At 41.8% G+C, this 22,635-nt stretch overlaps 1 gene segment (V, D, J or C); it reads left to right on the forward strand.

Annotated features, from left to right (window-relative positions):
* The window catches only part of LOC143817389 (immunoglobulin gamma-1 heavy chain-like), a 768,241-nt gene that overhangs the window by 743,580 nt on the left and 2,026 nt on the right, over positions 1–22,635 (forward strand). Inside the window, 4 exon segments of the C gene segment in view lie at positions 6,010–6,309; positions 7,337–7,654; positions 7,876–8,196; positions 8,854–9,168. Coding sequence covers positions 6,010–6,309; positions 7,337–7,654; positions 7,876–8,196; positions 8,854–9,168 — 1,254 coding nt within the window.

Below are 22,635 nucleotides of genomic sequence, written 5' to 3' on the forward strand. Positions count from 1 at the left end.
AAGGGCTACCTGAAAGAGCAATGGTAAATTTCAAGCTCTGCAAGCATAGGGCGCTGTAGTAGAAAAACACCCTGCTTTATAAGGCTACATAGAAATAGGGGCACATTTCTGGCAATACAAGTACAGGCAAGGGCAGTATATTTACTACTTTACCAGACTCCATGAAATCGCTCGATGTAATTGTAAGCTCTACAAGCTTACAAGCTCACAGTGGCATAGTGGGCACATACATAGCTTTATCAGGTTACAAGAACTAGCAGAAGCAAGATTCATGCACTGCAATCCAACGGAGAAATAATGGATAAAAATCTTAGCCTTGCATGGCTCCCTAAATTAGATGGGGAGTATTTTCAAATCTGCGGATCAAGAGTAATGGGATTATATCCATGTGTGTAATGTACGCTGCAGCATTATAAGCTTCTATATTTAATACTGCAGCTAACATTGAGGAAAAAAGTGCAGGGAAGCCTCACATTTCACTCCTTGCACTGCAGTGTTTAGCCTCACATTTCACTCCTTGCACTGCAGTGTTTAGCCTCACATTTCGCTCCTTTCACTGCAGTGTTTAGCCTCACATTTCACTCCTTTCACTGCAGTGTTTAGCCTCACATTTCACTCCTTGCACTGCAGTGTTTAGCCTCACATTTCACTCCTTGCACTGCAGTGTTTAGCCTCACATTTCACTCCTTTCACTGCAGTGTTTAGCCTCACATTTCACTCCTTTCACTGCAGTGTTTAGCCTCACATTTCACTCCTTACACTGTAGTGTTTAGCCTCACATTTCACTCCTTTCACTGCAGTGTTTAGCCTCACATTTCACTCCTTTCACTGCAGTGTTTAGCCTCACATTTCACTCCTTTCACTGCAGTGTTTAGCCTCACATTTCACTCCTTTCACTGCAGTGTTTAGCCTCACATTTCACTCCTTGCACTGCAGTGTTTAGCCTCACATTTCACTCCTTTCACTGCAGTGTTTAGCCTCACATTTCACTCCTTGCACTGCCGTGTTTAGCCTCACATTTCACTCCTTTCACTGCAGTGTTTAGCCTCACATTTCACTCCTTGCACTGCAATGGTTAAGCTGCACATTTCGTTCCTTTCATTGCAATGGTTGAGCTGCACATCTCATTCTTTGCACTGGAATGGTTGAGCTGCACATCTCATTCTTTGCACTGGAATGGTTGAGCCGAGCCACACATTTATCTCCTTCCATTGCCATGGTTAAGCCATACATTTCACTCCTTGCACTGCAATGGTTGAACCAACCGCACATTTCACTTCTTGCACTGCAATAGTTGAGCCGCACATTTAATGCACATTTAGCCTTGCATGTCTCCCTAAATTAGATGGGGAGTATTTTAAAATCTGCAGATCAAGAGTGGTGGGATTATATCCATGTTTGTAATGTACGCTGCAGCATTATAAGCCTCCATATTTACTACTGCAGATAACATTGAGGAAAAAAGTGCAGGGGAGCCTCATATGTCTTTTCTTGCACTGCAATGGTTGAACCTTACATTTCCCTCCTTTCACTGCAATGGTTGAACCACACATTTCACTCCTTGCACTGCAATGATTGAGCTGCACATTTCACTCCTGGCACTACAATGGTTACGCCTGAAATTTCACTCCTTGCCCTGCAATGGTTGAGCCGCACGTTTCACTTTATTCACTGTAAGTGTTTGACACTCACATTTCACTCTTCTCATTGCGATGGTCGAGTTGCACATTTCACTCCTTAGGGCTCATTTCCACATGCGAGGCACACGTCCGAATCTCGCACGTGGAAACCAAGCTGTGGAGCCGGCACTCCAGAGCGGAGCGTGCGGCCGCATAGGAACACATGGAGCTGCACAGCTCCGCTCCAAAGTGCCGGCGCCAGAGCTTGGTTTCCACATGCGAGATACGGACGTGTGCCTCGCATGTGGAAATGAGCCCTTACACTGCAATACTTGAACCTCACATTTCGCTCATTGAACTACAATTACCACAATTACAACTACTAGTAAATGTTTGTGGGTGTTTTTAATTATTAGGCTGGAGTCACACTAGTGTATTACATCCGATGCGAGATCATCGGATGTGATATGCTAATGACACTCGGCTCCTGCTCTGCTGCAAGGGGGAGCCAAATGTCATGCGTCTGTGCTTCGATCGTCTCACACAGAGAGGATCGGAGCACAGCTGCGGAGGAGGCGGAGAAACGAATTTCTCCATCTCCTCCATTGCTGGGATCCGCTTATAACGCACAGCACTCAGATGATATCAGAGTGATGTGCGCTGTCTCACTCGCACCCATAGGCTTATATGGGTGCGAGTGAGCCGAGAGTCTGCTGAGTGTCCGTGACAATCGCAGCATGCTGCGATTGTCTCGGACCGAGGAAAACGGCCGACAAAAAGTCGGCTGCTGGGAGCTGCCCCATAATTTAACATTGGTCTGAGTGCAATGTGATTTTTAATCGCATTGCACTCGTCCGTTTAAGTCGCCAGTGTGACCCCAGCCTAAGACTAGCTACAGGATGAACATTCATAATTTTAAGGCCAGTATCACACATCCAACAGTCACGGTCCAAGTGCAGATTGCGATCTACAGAGTGGCCATAGTTCCTTTGACCTAAACGCAACAACTTCATAGGCTTCAGAGACACACGGCTAGTCCGTACTTCGTGGTCCGTACTTGGATCATGAATGTTGGATGTGTGAAGCCGGTCTTCGTCTGGATGAAAGTAAAGGTGAGGGTTTTCCCTACTCAAGACATTGTTAGCCAGAGGGAAGAAATGCTGCATGAATTGACTCCAGATTTGGAGGACATGGCATTATATATTAGATGGTCACTCATTCCACTGACTGGGTATCAAATAATACTGCATTTGTAGTGTGGCTGTCTGCCAATCTCCCATGTTTGGTTACTTAGAATACCAGCTCACAGACATGTGGGGATCAGCCTATTTTCAGCAACTCTGTTTAGAAAGAATTAGTCCCAATTAATCAACCACTGTAAGGCCCCATTCACACATCAGTTTTTTGCATACAAGTACGATCCATGAATTTCTTGGATAGCACTCGCACCTATAATAGTGAATGAGACCTATTCACATGTCTGTGATTTTTCACAGGCCGAACAATTCGTAGAGACATGTCCTATTTTGATCCGCACATCGGATCAAAATCGTCAACAAAAGTCTATGGGTCTGTGAAAAAATCGGACTGCACTCGTTTATTATCCAAGTGCGGTCTGATTTTCAAGGACTATTAGGTAGGAGACAGTTGAGCAACTGTTTTGGGGGAGGGGTCAATGCCAATGGATTGCGGAAAGTGAGGTACAGGTATGTTTTGACATAATCAGCATAAAATGATGTTTTGGATTGCAAATCCTCAAAGCTGGTCAATAAATGCTAAGGATATTGTTTGCAAAATATGCATAAGATTTCTCGAAATCTCATGCTCAATGCAGCTAATATAGGCAAAAAGTGTTTTCGGTATGTGGGAACGTACAGTATTGATGCAAGATTCTAGCTTTCAAAACATGTAGGCGAAATGTAAGGCAAGATAGAAGTTTAATAGTATAGTTTTAGATTTTCTAGCAGGTTTGTACAAGTGTATAGAAGTATCTATCGCCAGCTTTTTACTGTAAAATTGATTCTAGATATCAAAGTGTGGATAGAGAGACACTGAAATTTATTGGAAATTGGAGTAAAACTATTTTATGCCAATATAAGTAAAGTCGGTTGCAGTGAGATCTGAATACAGTAGCTGAATATAAATTGTATGAAAAAGGGCAGTTTGGTCCAGACTTGTATAGCTATAGGGCCATCACTGTTTGCAAGATATGACCTGAAACTGATCACAAAAGTTGAATTTTTTTTTTTTTGCTGTGAATTTATCTGCTGATTTGCCAGAATGTCACCCCTTGTACTGCAACAGGTGAATTATGGAGCAAATCCGGATTAGGTCCTGCTGTCATTCTCGGTTTCAAAATCTGCTCTGTGCTCTTTTAAATACACTATTGGTTCAATTTATAATTTGTCATTAATTAAGTCACTTTTCATTCTTTGTCTTGTGGTATTTTGGGAATTTTTTTGCATCAAATTGTTCAAACTGGTGGTTCATTAATTTTGTGCAAAATCAAAAATGTTCTTTTTAATCTTTTTTTTTGCAACTTTTTAATAAATACAGTCACATGTTTGGCTAAAATATTGCAAAATTTCCGACTCACAAAAAAAAAAAACCTTTTGTGGAGACTGGAGTCCATTTGAACAACAAAATGTAAACTATTTTTTTTTTTTTTAAGTCACAATTGATGAATCAGCTGAGAATATCTGGAAACCCCAAACCTTGCCCACAATGTCAAACACAAAAAAAGAGTTGAACATATTAAAAAAAAAACATAAATTACAGTAAAGTAGACTGAAAAAAAATGTGTAAATGCAGTAATGAACCAGGCCCAATGGGTTCTCAAGGAAAGGAAGACATGTTTAAGTCCAATCTGTATCATCTACTTATATGGGGTTTATAGATGTTATGCATTTGGTATGGAGGTAAAGGTTAGTAGGTAACCTTAAATGAATTGTCTATGAAAAATAACTGCAGTGGTAAATGACTACCACTTGTGACCACTCTCTAACAAGTCTAATTCAGATATCTGCATTTTTTCAGCAATTTTCATCAGTGTGCTGGATCCTTTTTTTTGCCATTTTTGGTTTGTGTGTCCATTTTTACCACCATCCGTTTTTCTTGTAAGCAAAATAAATAAATGACAAGATTTTCCAAGCCTCTCCTACTTATTAAACTGTAAATACACGTGGAAGACACACTCATAGCGTCCGAATGTTATCTGTTTTTCATTGACCGATTCACTAGAATGGGTATGTTTGATGCACAAACTGGATCAAAAATCGGTTTGCAAAATGCAAATACGTAATAAATGTGACTCAACATAATATTGAGTAATTTTATGCAATTTGCAACAGAAATTTATACCTGAAGAGGAAATGTATTAACATTTCAATTATATGTGTTTCAGACACAGTTTACACCAATTGATAGTTTGGAAAACGGCCTGCAAAGGGTGTGGTTAAAAGGACTGGCAGTACCAATCTTATTAAACATATGCTCTATATACTGTATATGCCAGCAACGTGGAGCATAATAAGGAGATATGTGTCCAACATATCCAGATAATTGTCCTACAATAATTAGGCTGACTGCACCATCTTGATAAATTTGGCATAATTTACATCATTTTAACAAACCCCCAAATACATCAATACATTAACATTCATCCATTGATAATGAGCTGCCTTCTTTACTCATGGTTTCCAGTCAAAGTCCAGCTTCAAAGCAGATGTCACTTCTCAATTTAAGCGCACCTTACGCCCATTTAGTCAATAGCACCCAAAACAGAACATAGTGGACTTACATATTCACAAGGAGAGCACTACCTTCGCTCCTCCTCACATCAGTGACTGCCGGCCACACTTATTTATTTTACTCACCTATATAGAGACATATATTCCACAACGCTTTACAAACATTACTGGCACTGTCCCCACTTGGGCTCACAATCTATCAATAGGTCTTTGGAGAGTGGGAGAAACTCAAGGAGAACATGCCAACTCCTTGCAGTTGTCCTTGGTGGGATATGAACCAACACTACAAAGCAACAGTCTTAACCACTGAGCCGCTGTGCTGCCTATCTGACTGCTCTCTTTTTATATCAGTTCTGTTTGTACTAAAAGTGATTGGTGTTATGTCATAGTATGTAATTCCTAATGCTATACCCTAATTTCTAATCCAACGTAAACTGCAAACCTCAACTCAAAAGAATTCCTAATCCAAACTGTAATATTCACATTACTTAGAAGTTCTGTTCACCTAGTAGAACCTGGCTAATTTCTATAAGTAACACTTTTTCATTGCTTCAGTTTACTCCTATATGATAAAAGCTATGTACCTTCTATGTTTTACTCTTATATGCATAACTCATTGCCACATTCATATTTCATTACAGCGGAGACAAGGGGTCCTTCAGTCTTCCCTCTGGTCCCCTGCTGTGATTCTTTGTCCTCTGATCAAGTCTCCATTGGTTGTTTGTCTACCGGTTACCTTCCTACTCCCGTAGACGTACAGTGGAATTCAGGTTCTATTACAGGGGGAATTAGAAACTACCCAGCTGTTCTTGGAAAACAGGGCACGTATATATCAACCAGTCTACTGACGATCCCTACATCTGAATGGACAAGTGATAAGAAATTTGTGTGTAATGTCAACCACAAACCATCTGGTGTTAAAATCAACAAAGAGATTGAAGGTGAGATCACAATTATTCTCTAAATAAGTTAGAGGGGGTTCTACATTTTTATTAAATATTTGACTGCTAAAGGATAGCTCTTGAGGACTATACTGAGAAGAGGCATAATATAAGCATAGCCAAAGCTAAAGGAATATTTGTGCCAGATAGCAGGGCTTATATACTCTGCTCTCCTCTGCCTCAAGACTGCATTCAAGAGCAGTTTAATGAAGGAACGGGCTGTGTACGCATGCTGCAGCTCTTTTTAATGTCTGGTGTGCTAATGGTGAACTGCATTTGGCAATATTCATAAGTGTCTGAGGCTTCAATGGAGCGGTAAGATTCATTCTTGACTTGTCGCTCCCTTCAACTCCTCCTGGATCTAATGTTACAGCCAGAGGAAAAATGGTGACACAAATCTCTCATTCGGGAGATTGGATCCAGCAATTTCACCCACACCAATCTAATAGTTATCACAGTTGGTAACTTGGTTGGACCAGAATACCCCTTTAGCCTAGTCCTACACGTGAGCAAACCATACATATGACCTCCACATAAATATGCACTCTCACATTGGCTGTGCCATGTTTATTTCAAAAGGATAAGAAGCTACATTCACAACACCTAGCTCCCAGGAAAACAAAGGATGGGCCATGTGGAAATGAAACATAATTACAAAAACTGAAAAAAGACGTATGGTCATGAAGTTCAGCCTTCCTTGGTCAATTGATGTCAATTTCCTTCCTTACTGTTGGACTGCCCTCATGCATGCCCGTAGACAACATTAAGCTTTCATCATTTTATATTAAAATTTAATTTCAATGAGTATATCCATCCTCTCGTATCCCAGTAATAACATTTAAAGAGTCAGAATATGACTTGTGAGTACTTCATACTCTCATACTATTTCAGCCAGTTGGATATTAGTGAAGAACCTATATAATGTCTATGAGCACATCATACTTAACCCATAATAACACATATATCTCAGTGAGATGCAAAGAGATATATAGAGTTAATATAATATACAATTGCTTTATTTCTTTAGCCTGTTCAAGTAAAACAAGTCCGCCCACAGTAGAAGTCATGCAGGCTTCCTGCGGTGAAAGTGGCTCTGTTGATCTGGTCTGTCTCATCCTCGGATACGCTCCTAGCAACATTAGAGTGGAGTGGCTGTTAAATGGATCGCCAACATCTATAATCCCATCAAACAGCACACCTTACAAAGAAAGTGATGGCACCTTCGGATCTCGTAGCAAAGTTAGTGTTCCAAAACAAGACTGGATTGCTGGAGATAAGTACACATGCAAAGTGAGCCATCCAGCCAGTGAAACCAAAAATGAAGACTCTATACACAAGTGTCCAGGTGAGAATGATCTTTTTAATCACAAGGATGAAGTGGTGATGGATAGAAGGATGGAATGATGGAAGGATGCTGAGGATGATGATGATATCACACCTACAGAAAAGTTTAAGATACATAAAAAGTTGTAATAAACTGCACAACAGTAATTATCATGAGCAACAAAAATACAACAAATGATAATTAATCATCAACCCTCTCATTATGTTCTTTTCCCTTCACAGTCCCAGAAAATCTAGTTCCAAAAGTTGTTGTTCTTCCTCCTACCCCTAAAGACATCTTAATCAGCAAGCAACCAAAAGTGGTCTGTCAGGTGTCTCAAGTAGAATCTCCAGAATCTTTAAGGATCAGCTGGAAAAGACAAGACGGCAAAAAAACTCTAGCATTTTCTTCAGAACCAGAAATAGATGCATTTGGACGATATACAGTCAAAAGTACATTAAAAATAAGTTTATCTGATTGGTTAAGTGGCCAAAGCTGTACGTGCATTGTCCAAAACAATGAACTTCCATCTCCAATCGAGAAGTCAATTAAAAAAACAGAAGGTAAAATTATTTGTGTATTTTTAAGCTTGAGTTAATAAAGGGCGTTGAGTTGTTGCCTTGCCCAGCGCAAGCTCTATGGTTTGCAACGTGTGTAGCCCCACAAGGAGCCCCAAACTCCACTGATAACGCAAGTGCTGCAGATTACATAGAACCCTGAGGCATGGGACTACTGCAAATCTTCGGATTAATACTACGTATTACTATTCTTATTCCATTACTTTATATATGGCAGTGTTATTGGTGACTATATTCATAAAATTGTAAGCTATATGGGGCTGAGCTACTTCAGCACATACAGTACATATTCTTACGGTGTATGGCTGTAGAAGGATTATATAGCACTGTTATTCAGGCAACTATATAGCTGTGTTCTTTGGCCAAGAGGTGGCACTCTAATTTGGGCACCATCCTGTATGATGCTTGTATGCAGGCACTGTGTGGCATGGTTATTTGTGCATTACATATATACAACTACACCATATGGGACCAACATTACCCAACATAAGATCAGCCCTGGTTTAGTTCACTTCCTTACCCACATTTATTCTACTTCTGCATTGCTACCATGATTGTAATGGTGATGGGAGGAAATTAAATTTGGGCTACTGTTAGACTGCAAATTTTCTACAACTATATAATACTTTGTATCTTTTTTAGCCCCAGCCACAGACCCATCAGTCTATGTCTTCCCACCTTCGGCAGATGAACTTAAAAGCCATGACTTTGTCAGTGTACCCTGCCTTATCAAAGGGTTCAAGCCTAAAGAAATCTATGTCCAGTGGAAGAAGAATGGTTACCTCCAGGATGAAGACCATTACACAGACTCTGAGCCTATGCAGCAAGACGATGAAGAAACCTACTTCATCTATAGTACACTCACAATTGAGAAATCTGACTGGAACAGAGGAGCAGCTTTGACATGCAGTGCTGTTCACAGCAAGATTACTGAAAAAACCATAAAGAAATCTAATGGTAAATGATTTATGTGCATTTCTCCAGGCCATAAAGTTGGCCCAAATGCTTATTGTTTCCCCCTATATCTTACCTAGTATGTATTAACTTCAATTATTCATCAGCTTGATGTGTGGAACATCAACCAACTACGTTTCAGCACTATATGCTCCCGTAGGACGCAGTTATGGAGAACCAATACCAATCAGACCAGCAATCACATAGGTTTTTTTTATCACAACATGTACTAAGTGCATTGTACTAACATTAGTCATCGCGGTTTCTAACCAATGTATGTCCTGTATATCTACTATGTATCCCTTCTCGTGTGTCTGGTGTGTGGAACACTAGATTTTGTGAGTCATGTCAAGTGTGCTTGTATTTCAATAAACTCTTGTTTAAGATGAAATCACTAAACTAAAATGTCTTTTGTTTTGTCATCTGGAGTTTTCAAGCAAATACTAATCTTTTGTGAAAAAAAAAAGCTAAGACGTCTTAACCTTTCTGTGCATATTGGCTTCTTCAGGACAGAGAATGTGTGTCCCCAACAGCTTTAGGGTCAGACCAGCTGGACAGTTGAGATGTGGTCATGCAGTCCAAAAAAGTGCAGTTGACTGTATCCAGTTTTTGCAGAAGCATATACGGTTATGACAGTGCCTAGCAACCTCGCCATATTTTAGCCTTTGAAACGTTAAAATTAATTTAATACTAACTCGATCAGTAGGCTGTGTTGGAGGAATGAGAAATACCTGGAGCTAGAGAGTAATAGCCCATGGCCCAACTTTGCTAAACCAAATTTAATGTACTCATGCGCATTGTCAGAGTATTCACCAAAACTATACACAGTGGGATAAACTGATTAAGACTGAGATCGGGTTTACACCTTTCGACCTGTGGTGTTAAACAATACCGGTCGGCAACACATTAGTAGGGCATCAGTCATGTAACAGCCAGGCAGACCGCTCTTCAGATGCACAAAATCAGTAATAGATTGCTCCATGCGCATAGGCTGCTATTGTTCTCGACAGCACAGGTTCCTTTTACACTGCGCAATTATCGGGAAATGAGCGCTATAATTCATCGTGTTTTTATAACGCTAAAAAATGCCCTTTAAACCTATACCTGCTTGCTCGAGTGTACAATGAACTCTTAGGGTATGTGCACACGTTACGGATATGGCCCTGCGGATTTTGCAGCTGTTTTCCATGCGGTGTACAGTACCATGTTAACCTATGGAAAACCAAATCCGCAGGGCACATGCTGCGGAAAATACCACGTGGAAACGCAGCAGTGTTTATTCCGCAGCATGTCAATTCTTTGTGCGGTTTCTGCAGCGTTTTACACCTGCTCCATAAAAGGTGTTAAACCACAGGTGAAATACGCAGGTAAAACGCAGGAAATCCGCGGTAAATCGGAGTGCGTTTTACCTGCGGATTTTTCAAAAATGGTGCCGAAGAATCTGCACACGAATCCGCAACTCGTGCACATAGCCTTAAAGCCATTTACATTGCCAAAATGATTGCTGACTGAACAGCAGTGTGTGCTTCCTCCCTGTCAGATACTGTCGCTTTTGTATGGATTCTAGTGGTAAGAACACATAAAACAGCAACACAAGAGAAGGAATACAAAGAAAGATGCATGACAAAGATGAGTGATTTAAATGCTCCTGGTCAATTCATGTTTGCCACTGATTTATTACTATATTAACTACTTCTGGACCACCCATAGACTTCTAACATCCGGGCAGTCCGGCTCCTACTCTGCTGTGGTGTTCTAAAGCATCAATGCATAGTAGCGCAACTACATGCGATCGCAGGAGCGAGGATCCAGCTGTCAGAGACAGTCAGAGCCCCGATAGAGAAGGCACAGACAGTTTATTACCATATGTGCCTTGTCTACCGCTGTATACGCAAGCGCGGTGTAAAGTGAGGGAGCAGGAGCTGCTGGGTGGTAGGGGACCCACACAGCTCTGATGTGTAGACACCAGGCTGCATTCCCCTTGTAACTGTACTAATACACCAGCCCCAGTTACAAGGGAAATAGAAGGAAAATAAAAACATTTATCTATTGAAATGCCCCCCAAAGGTCTTTTATAATCTTATGGAGGGCACAATGTGAAAAATAAATTATAAATAGAATTAATACATAATAGCAGGTAATCCACAGTAGTGATGAGCGAATATACTCGAGATTTCTCGAGCATGCTCGGGGGTCCTCCGAGTATTTTTTAGTGCTCGGAGATTTAGTTTTCCTCACCGCAGCTGAATGATTTACATCTGTTAGCCAGCATAAGTACATGTGGGGATTCCCTAGCAACCAGGCAACCCCCACATGGGCATATGCTGGCTAACAGATGTAAATCATTCAGCTGTGGCAATAAAAACGAAATCTCCGAGCACTAAAAAAATACTCGGAGGACCCCTGAGCGTGCTCAAGAAATATCGAGTAACGAGTATATTCGCTCATCAGTCATCACTAATCCAGTCAATCCAAGCTGTTGTAACTAGCCTTGCCACGATAAAAAAATATCCAATATATAAAAATAATTGTTACATAAAGGGAAACACATTTTTAAATGCATTTTGGTAGTTCCTGTATTTCCCATGATATCGCTCAATACCAGCAAAAAAAATAGAGAATATAATAGTGACATGAAAGTAAAGAGCCACGTATCACAAAAAAGACACAAGTGAATATCCAAACGAGAAATAAATTTACAATTCTTTTAAAACGCATGTAGGAAAAACATTTTAAAAAATGGGCCAAGTCAGAAACAGAGATAAATGGCCTAGTCTTCAACTGGTTAAATCCATGTGCTAGCCAATTATTTGTAATAAAATAGTCATAAGTTAAAAGTTATGAGATCTGATTAGACAAAGTAGCGGCCTGACTGCCCCCGTAGCATACACATATAGATATGTGCCGACTACATAATGAACATGCGCATCCAGATTGACTAAGCATGCATGTTAATATGAATAGGATGAAGGGGACAGCGGGCAAGAATTTAAAGGTGTATTCCCATCTCTAAGATCCTATCCCAACATGTAGTAGGTGTAATAATAATAATAATAATAATAATAATAATAATAAAAAATACCTCAAATTAGAACTGTAGTACAGTTCTTTTGATTTGCTATGTTGCTTACCCCATGTGCAGGGCATTGCAGTATCCATGCTTACGACCATTAGCAGCTAACTATCTAACTAATTGTCACTATAAGAGGGGTCATAACTAGATGATTCTGCAGGTCAGTACAATTTCAGCAATAGCAAACACATATATATACTTTATATATTGCTGTTTTTAAAAAATGCAAGACAATTCAAAAATTAGTTTGTGTCCTCATTTTCCTACACTCAAATTTTTATCTTTCAGTCAATTGAGCAATTGAGTAATATCATGTTTTTTTGTGAGCAGGGTGGTAGTTTTTATTGCTACCATTTTGGAGTTCATATGATGTTTCTATGACTTTTTCTTGCAATTTTTTCAGTAGGTACGGTGTGCAAAAATGGAAATTCTGTTTTGTTTTTTCCGTACATTGCATGAGTTGGTTAATTTTCCATTTTGATAGATTGAACTAATATGGAAACATCTGAGAAGGGGGTAATTTAAAGGGAATACGTCATGTCCACAAATGCTATTTATCTGTAGATCTAGAATCAATCTGAAAGTAAACGTTGTTAAAATCACTTTAGGCTACTTTACTGGAGCAGCAGCTATAGGGAAAAACTGAACTTCTTTCCTCTCTGCGGCTGCTGGCTTCCAGTCATCAGGGCGGTAGAGGGAGGGGTTATGGTCACTGCTTACCATACAGTGAGTGAGCGTTCTGTAATCTGTCCCCAGCACTTGATTGTTAATTGTCAATCAAAGTGCCATTGAGTCATTACAGAACACTCACAGTATGAGAGGTGACTAGTGATGAGCAAACATGCTCGGATAAGATGTTATCTGAGCATGCTAGGGTGCTAGCCGAGTGACTTTGGTATGCTCGAAAAATAGGTTCAAGTCTACATGTCTCGCCGTTATTCGACAGTCGCAACACATGCAAGGATTGATTGTTTGCTAGGCAATCCCTTCATGTGTTGTGGCTGTCGAACAGCAGCGAGACATGTAGCTGCGGGGACTAAAACATTTTTTTCTAGCACACTGAAGACACTTGTTAGCACCCGAGCATGCTCAGATAACACCTTATCCGAGCACCTTCGCTCATCACTAGTGGTGACTGTAGCCGCTTTTTACATCACCACTTTGACTGGAATTTAGTAGCTGCAGGGAGAAATTGGTCATTTTCTACCTGCAGCTGCTTTTCCAGTAAACCAACTCAACATGATTTTAACTCTATCTACCTGCAGATTAACCCTATATCTTCAGGTAAATAGCAATTCTTGATGTGACAAGATCCTTTTAAACTTTTTATGGTTTTTATTTTTCCAGATATTTCTTTTTTTATTTAGTCTCACTAAGAGAACTGAATCTGTAATCATTTTATCATTAGTACTATATACTGCAATACTTGAGTCAATTAACGATCTCCTATATAGCATATCTATAGAATGGGCTTCAGCGAGTCACCATGATGGCAGTGACAGTGGCTTTCAGTAGGCTACTGGCTGCCATGGTAACCTGACGACATGAACTGTTTCAGATAGGTGCTGCCATATACTGTCACATAACAGATGAAAATGGAAATACATTTTTTAACACTTTGGTTTAGAAATTGTATTAGAAAAAGTCTTTGAAATGCTTATATACAGTAGTTTGTGAGTGCATGAACTGACATATAGATAGAGGGGATATGCCATATATCTACTTCCTGTGAGATATGCCCTCCATCTATGCCCTGTGGAATATGCCCTCCTTCCATCTATGCCTTGTGGGATATGCAATCCATCTATGCCCTGTGGGATATGCCCTTCATCTACGCTCTGTGGGATATGCCCTCCATCTATGCTCTGTGGGATATGCACTTCATCTATCCCTGTGGGATATGCCCTCCATCTATTCCCTGTGGGATATGCCCTATATGTACACCCTGTGGGATATGCCCTTCATCTATGCCCTTTATCTATGCCCTGTGTGATATGCTCTCCATCTATGCCCTTTGGGATATGCCCTCCATCTATGCTCTGTGGGCTATGCCATCCATCTATACCCTGTGGGATATGCCCTCCATCTATGCCCTGTGTCATATGCCCTCCATCTATGCTCTGTGGGATATGCCCTCCATCTATGCCCTGTGTCATATGCCCTCCATCTATGCTCTGTGGGATATGCCCTCCATCTATGCCCTGTGGGATATGCCCTCCAGCTATGACCTGTGGGATATGCCATCCACCTATGCTCTGTGGGATATGCCCTCCACCTATGCTCTGTGGGATATGCCCTCCATCTATGCCCTGTGGGATATGCCCTCCATCTATGCCCTGTGGGATATGCCCTCCAGCTATGACCTGTGGGATATGCCATCCACCTATGCTCTGTGGGATATGCCCTCCACCTATGCTCTGTGGGATATGCCCTCCATCTATGCCCTGTGGGATATGCCCTCCATCTATGCCCTGTGGGATATGCCCTGCATCTATGCTCTGTGGGATATGTCCTCCATCTATGTCCTGTGGGATACGCCCTCCATCTATGCTCTGTGGGATATGCTCTCCATTTATGCCCTGTGGGATATGCCCTCTATTTATGCCCTGTTGGATATGCCCTCTATCTATGTCCTGTGGGATATGCCCTCCATCTATGCTCTGTGGGCTATGCCATCCATCTATACCCTGTGGGATATGCCCTCCATCTATGCCCTGTGTCATATGCCCTCCATCTATGCTCTGTGGGATATGCCCTCCATCTATGCTCTGTGGGATATGCCCTCCATCTATGCTCTGTGGGATATGCCCTCCATCTATGCCCTGTGTCATATGCCCTCCATCTATGCTCTGTGGGATATGCCCTCCATCTATGCTCTGTGGGATATGTCCTCCATCTATGTCCTGTGGGATATGCCCTCCATCTATGCTCTGTGGGATATGCCCTCCATTTATGCCCTGTGGGATATGCCCTCTATTTATGCCCTGTTGGATATGCCCTCTATCTATGTCCTGTGGGATATGCCCTCCATCTATGCTCTGTGGGATATGCACTTCATCTATCCCTGTGGCATATGCCCCCCATCTATTCCCTGTGGGATATGCCCTATATGTACGCCCTGTGGGATATGCCCTTCATCTATGCCCTGTGTCATATGCCCTCCATCTATGCTCTGTGGGATATGCCCTCCATCTATGCCCTGTGGGATATGCCCTCCAGCTATGACCTGTGGGATATGCCATCCACCTATGCTCTGTGGGATATGCCCTCCACCTATGCTCTGTGGGATATGCCCTCCATCTATGCCCTATGGGATATGCCCTCCATCTATGCCCTGTGGGATATGCCCTGCATCTATGCTCTGTGGGATATGTCCTCCATCTATGTCCTGTGGGATATGCCCTCCATCTATGCTCTGTGGGATATGCCCTCCATCTATGCCCTGTGGGATATGCCCTCCAGCTATGACCTGTGGGATATGCCATCCACCTATGCTCTGTGGGATATGCCCTCCACCTATGCTCTGTGGGATATGCCCTCCATCTATGCCCTGTGGGATATGCCCTCCATCTATGCCCTGTGGGATATGCCCTGCATCTATGCTCTGTGGGATATGTCCTCCATCTATGTCCTGTGGGATATGCCCTCCATCTATGCTCTGTGGGATATGCCCTCCATTTATGCCCTGTGGGATATGCCCTCTATTTATGCCCTGTTGGATATGCCCTCTATCTATGTCCTGTGGGATATGCCCTCCATCTATGCTCTGTGGGATATGCACTTCATCTATCCCTGTGGGATATGCCCCCCATCTATTCCCTGTGGGATATGCCCTATATGTACGCCCTGTGGGATATGCCCTTCATCTATGCCCTGTGGGATATACCCTCCATCTATGCCCTGTGGGATATGCCCTCCATCTATGCCCTTTGGGATATGCCCTCTATCTATGCCCTGTGGGATATGCCCTCTATCTATGCCCTGTGGGATATGCCCTCTATCTATGCCCTTTGGGATATGCCCTCTATCTATGCCCTGTGGGATATGCCCTCTATCTATGTCCTGTGGGATATGCCTTCCATCTATGCTCTGTGGGATATGCCCTCCATCTATGCTTTGTGGGATATGCCCTCCATCTATGCCCTGTGGGATATGCCCTGCATCTATGCCCTGTGGGATATGCCCTCTATCTATGCCCAGTGGGATATGCCCTCACTCTATACCCTGTGGGATATGTCCTCCATCTATGCCCTATGGGATATGCCCTCCATCCTCCATCTATGACCTATGGGATATGCCCTTCATCTATGCTCTGTGGGATATGCCCTCCATCTATGCCCTGTGGGATATGCCCTGCATCTATGCCCTGTGGGATATGCCCTCTATCTATGCCCTGTGGGATATGCCCTCTATCTATGCCCAGTGGGATATGCCCTCACTCTATGCCCTGTGGGACATGTCCTCCATCTATGCCCTATGGGATATGCCCTCCATCCTCCATCTATGCTCTGTGGGATATGCCCTCCATCTATGCTCTGTGGCATATGCCTTCCATCTATGCTCTGTGGGATATGCCTTCCATCTATGCCCTATGGGATATGCCCTCCATCCTCCATCTATGCCCTGTGGGATATGTCCTCCATCTATGCCCTATGGGATATGCCCTCCATCCTCCATCTATGACCTATGGGATATGCCCTCCATCTATGCTCTGTGGGATATGCCCTCCATCTATGCTCTGTGGCATATGCCTTCCATCTATGCTCTGTGGGATATGCCTTCCATCTATGCTCTGTGGGATATGACCTCCATCTATACTCTGTGGGCTATGTGAATATATGAATCTTTAGCAGAAAGAGTGCAGGCACGTGCTGGACAAACCAGTGCATGGATTCCCACTGTCTCTAGCCTTAAAGGAAATCTTTCACCAGACATGGAGAACCTGTTTCCAGTGCTGTCTCACTTACTGAGCTCCTTGCTGTAGGTTTTGATATCACAGTTTTATTTGCTAGTCTTCTCAATAATGAGCTCTCTATGACTCTGCACCATCGCAGGTCACCTTTATGCCTACACTGTGCATATACAGAAAACTGACAATGAATGATAAAGGGAACAGATAGCCAGGGCTCATGAATATCAAGGACTATATAGCAGAAACTCATCACTGAGAGGACTAGCAGAGCTGCAGAAGATAAAACAGTGATTTTATCAAATCTACAGCAAGAAACCCAGCAAGTGACACATTGCTAGAAATAGTCTCTGTCCCTAATTTATGCCTCTCTCAGACATAGCAGCAAAGTCTGGAAAAGATATGTTAAAATCTATTTCCACCCTCAATCACACTAATACTGCATTTAAAAATGCTGCAAAAATTGTGTGCTAATACGTGTATGTCTGACCACAAACTAACCACATTCTAGAAAAAAAAGAAAACTGCTACTGGCTCTATGGAAAACAAATAAGAAAAAATGCCACAGAATACTACAAAAAGGACGTGTTTCTAAAATATGTGGATCACAAAAAAATCCCAATAAAATATTCATGAACGGGGTTACAGACTGGGTCTGATATAAGCCACATAACAATATAGAATAGAAAAATGATTTACTAATACTTATGGATGTTGTAAGTAAAATAATAGAATTAGACCCATCACATAAAAAGGATTTGGGAATCTAAAGCACATGGACATAATATGGCTCAATATACACCCTGAGTTGGATAGAAAACTACCTTTAAAAATCAGTGAACTCACGTAGTGCCTTAGTATTTCTCCCTTATTACTTATTGCCTTGCCCTGTGTATGAAGCCTTGAAGGGATATTCACATATCCAAGACTCTATCCCAATGTGTTATAAGTGTAATAATAATAATAATATCAGCAAATACCTCCAGTTAAAAATCTAGTATAGTTCTCCTAATAACAGATGTCGATTACCTCATGTGCAGGCCATTGCAGTAGCTTAGGTACAGGTGCTTCTCACAAAATTAGAATATCATCAAAAATTTATAATTTATTTCAGTTCTTCAATACAAAAAGTGAAACTCATATATTATATACAGTCATTACAAACAGAGTGATCTATTTCATGTGTTTATTTCTGTTAATGTTGATGATTAAGGCTTACAGCTAATGAAAACCCAAAATTAATTATTTCGGTAAATTAGAATACTTTATAACACCAGCTTGAAAAAATATTTTAAAATCCGAAATGTTGGCCTACTGAAATGTATGTTCAGTAAATGCACTTAATACTTGGTCGGGGCTCCTTTTGCATCAATTACTGTATCAGTGCGGCATTGCATGGAGGCGATCAGCCTGTGGCACTGCTGAGGTGTTATGGAAGCCCAGGTTGCTTTGATAGCAGCCTTCAGCTCGCCTGCATTGTTGGGTCTGGTGTTTCTCATCTTCCTCTTGACAATGTTCCATAGATTCTCTACAGAGTTAAGCTCAGGCGAGTTTTCTGGCCAATCAAGCACAGTGATAGTGTTGGTTTTAAACCAGGTATTGGTACTTTTGGCATTCTGGACAGGTGCCAAGTCCTGCTGGAGAATTAAATTTCCATCTCCAAAAAGCTTGTCGGCAGAGGGAAGCATGAAGTGCTCTAAAATTTCCTGGTAGATGGCTGCGCTGACTTTGGTCTTGATTAAACACAGTGGACCTACACCAGCAGATGACATGGCTCCCCAAACCATCACTGATTGTGGAAACTTTACACTAGACCTCAAGCAGCTTGGATTGTGTGCCTCTCCAATCTTCCTCCAGACTCTGGGGCCTTGATTTCCAAATGAAATGCAAAATTTCCAACAAAAGTGAAGCAAAAGGGCTGCCGCGCTAAAACACAAATAAATGAACAAATTACCACGTAACGGTGCCCACCTTGTTGTGTTTGCAATCACACATGTCTGCACAATCCCAGAACTGAAGGAGCAGCACCGGCTGGTGTGTGCCTAAAGTCTCTGTTGCATCCGCTACCTGTGCTGGGTCTACAGATGGGGAGCGTCCTCCCTTTGCACCATAGGTGGCTCCTAGAGAGCTTTCCGTGACAAACGGCGGTTTACCTCGGCCGAAGGCGCTGCCGTGTGGTAGCAAGGTGTGCAAGGGGCGTGGTTTAGCAGTGACGTCACCTGTCCATAGAAGACGGACATGTACAGGGGACATATACATTATCTCCCTTAGGAAAACTGGCATAGTAGCAGGGAGAAGCACGGGGGCATAAAGGTTCAGCGTGAGTACAGGGACAACAACCTTGAGGAAGAGGGACGGTTCCCTCGAAACACGTCGGTCATTGGCCCCTGTACATGTCCGTCTTCTACGGACAGGTGACGTCACCGCTAAACCACGCCCCTTGCACACCTCGCTACCACATGGCGGCGCCTTCGGCAGAGGTAAACCGCCATTTGTCACGGAAAGCTCTCTAGGAGCCACCTATGGTGCAAAGGGAGGACGCTCCCCATCTGTAGACCCAGCACAGGTAGCGGATGCAACAGAGACTTTGGGCACACACCAGCCGGTGTTGCTCCTTCAGTTCCGGGATTGTGCAGAGACGTGTGATTGCAAACACAACAAGGTGGGCACTGTTACGTGGTAATTTGTTCATTTATTTGTGTTTTAGCGCGGCAGCCCTTTTGTTTCACTTTTGTTGGTTATTTGTTTCGGCAGGTTTACACATCCCACCTGCCAGGGTGCCAGCAGCTCACACAATACAGCGTATTAGGACAGCGCCAGTGTACCATAGTTGTTTGAAATGCAAAATTTACTTTTATCTGAAAACAACACCTTGGACCACTTAGCAACAGTCCAGTTCTTTTTCTCCTTGGCCCAGGTAAGACATTTCTGGCGTTGTCTATTGATCATGAGTGGCTTGACACAAGGAATGTGACACTTGTAGCACATGTCCTGGATATGTCTGTGTGTGGTGGCTCTTGAAGCAATGACTCCAGCAGCAGTCCACTCCTTGTAAATCTCCCCAAAATTTTTGAATGGCTTTTTCTTAACAATCCTTTCAAGGCTGCAGATATCCTGGTTGCTTGCGCACCTTTTTCTATCACACTTTTTCCTTTCACTCAATTTTTGCATTAATATGCTTGAATAGAGCACTCTGTGAACAGCCAGCTTGTTTAGCAATGGTCTTTTGTGGCTCCTTCCTTGTGGAATGTGTCAATGACTGCCTTCTCAACATTGGTCAAGTCAGCAGTCCTCCTCATGATTGTGGAGCCTAGTGAAACAGACTAAGGGACCTTTTCAAATGCTTAGGAAGCCTTTGCAGGTGGTTTTTGTTAATAATTCTAATTTACTGAGATAATGACTTTTGAGTTTTCATTGGCTGTAAGCCATAATCATCAACATTAACAGAAATAAACACTTTAATTAGATCACGCTGTTTGTAATGACTCTATATAATATGAGTTTCACTATTTGTATTGAAGAACTGAAATAAATTAACTTTTTGATGATATTCTAATTTTGTGAGAAGCACCGGTATCCATTCTTAAAACCACTAGCAACTAAGTTACTAACTATGACTGTATTTGTGGTCATATCCATGGGCACCTAAGCTACTTCAATGCCCTGCACATGGGGTAAATGACATAGCAAATCAGAAGAACCATTCTACATTTTTAATTGGAGATATTTGCTAATATTATTACAGCTATTACATGTTCGGATAGGATCTTGGACATGGCAATATCCCTTTAAACAAACTTTTGTGGAAATAATAATAAATAATAATAATCTTTATTTTTTTATATAGCGCTAACATATTCCGAAGCACTTTACAGTTTACTCACATTATCATCACTGTCCCTGATGGGGCTCACAATCTAAATTCCCTATCAGTATGTCTTTGGAGTGTGGGAGGAAAGCGGAGAACCAGGAGGAAACCCACGCAAACACGGGGAGAACATACAAACTCCTTGCAGATGTTGTCCACTGTGGGATTTCTACCCAGGACTCCAGCGCTGCAATGCTAACCACTAAGCCACCATGCTGCCCATAATAGTAAATGGACTCTCCATGGATCATTTTATGAACACAGTAAAAAGAGTTTAATTGGAGCAGCAGTCCATCATGGAATATGCCGCTATATTCAATGTCTATGGGGGTCATGTAACAGCTGATGATGTACTTGACTGTCTTTGAATGGAGCTAGTAGAGGGCGCATACTTGACAGCTGCTCCTTCTAAACGTTTCATAACTTAACGACCATTCTAGTGATTTTTGGAACCCAGAAATGTATCATTAATCCTGCAGATAAATGATAAATGTCCGTATTAAGAAAAATATTTTTTTAAGATTAAACCCTCAGCCATCATTGAATGATTGGTGGAAGTCTGACTTTTGGACCACTGACCAAAATATTGCAAATTAAAAGGATACAACATTTTGATGATCTATGAAGATCACAATCCATCAAATAATAGTTCATTACATCTATATAAGAAAGAGGAGAAATGCTGACTCAAATATTCCAATCTAGTGACCCATCTCGCACAGGCCCACAGGGTAACAGGTGAAGCCCCTCTGGGTCCTGAGTAGAACTGGATTCCTATCGTTCTACATGAGCTCTAGTTTCCAAAATACTGCTGATTCACTTATGTACAAAGGCAGCATCTCATCATTCTTTCACTTTACAAACTACTCAGTTTAATATTAATAGTATATAGAAGCGGGGGCAAATTAGTGAATAAGGGTAATGTACCACAGTCCGATACTGCTTGTATTCCTGTGTATGGTCTCAACCCTTGGTACATTTCAGTCAATTATCAAAATAGTAACATTAGTCTAGTATTGGGAATAAAACAATTTACACGTTATTTCAGTCACACAAATATTTATCTTCAGTCCCTTTTTGCTATGTCATCTGTCTTTTAAAAGTTTTGAACAGACTGTCCTAATTCGACAATAAGAGCAATAGAATACATGAATGTGAAAAGAGGAAATAGGAAATAAAGAGTAAAGCTGGATTTACCATGGCCGATTATCACGAGGGTTCTTAGGAATGCTACGTTCCCAATAATCGGGCAGTGTAAACCATACAATGAATGAGGTGAGACCTCAAAGGGGTATTCCCATCAATAAGTTCCTATCCCAATATGCCAATATGTAGTAGGTGTAATAATAATAATTAGTGATGAGCGAACCTGCTCGGATAACATGTTATCGGAGCATGCTCGGGTGTTATCCGAGTATCCTGGGCATGCTTATATATTATTCTTTAGTCCCTGGGGCTGAATGATTTGCAGCTGTTAGACAGCCTGAACACATGGGGATTCCCTAATAAATAGGCAATCCCCTCATGTGTCAGATTGTATAACAGTCGAAAATCATGCTGCTGCGGGGACTCGAACATAATACACGGGCACTACCAGATGCTCGGATAACACCCAAGCGT

Source organism: Ranitomeya variabilis, chromosome 1 (genome assembly GCF_051348905.1).
Source record: "Ranitomeya variabilis isolate aRanVar5 chromosome 1, aRanVar5.hap1, whole genome shotgun sequence".
Taxonomy (NCBI): domain Eukaryota; kingdom Metazoa; phylum Chordata; class Amphibia; order Anura; family Dendrobatidae; genus Ranitomeya; species Ranitomeya variabilis.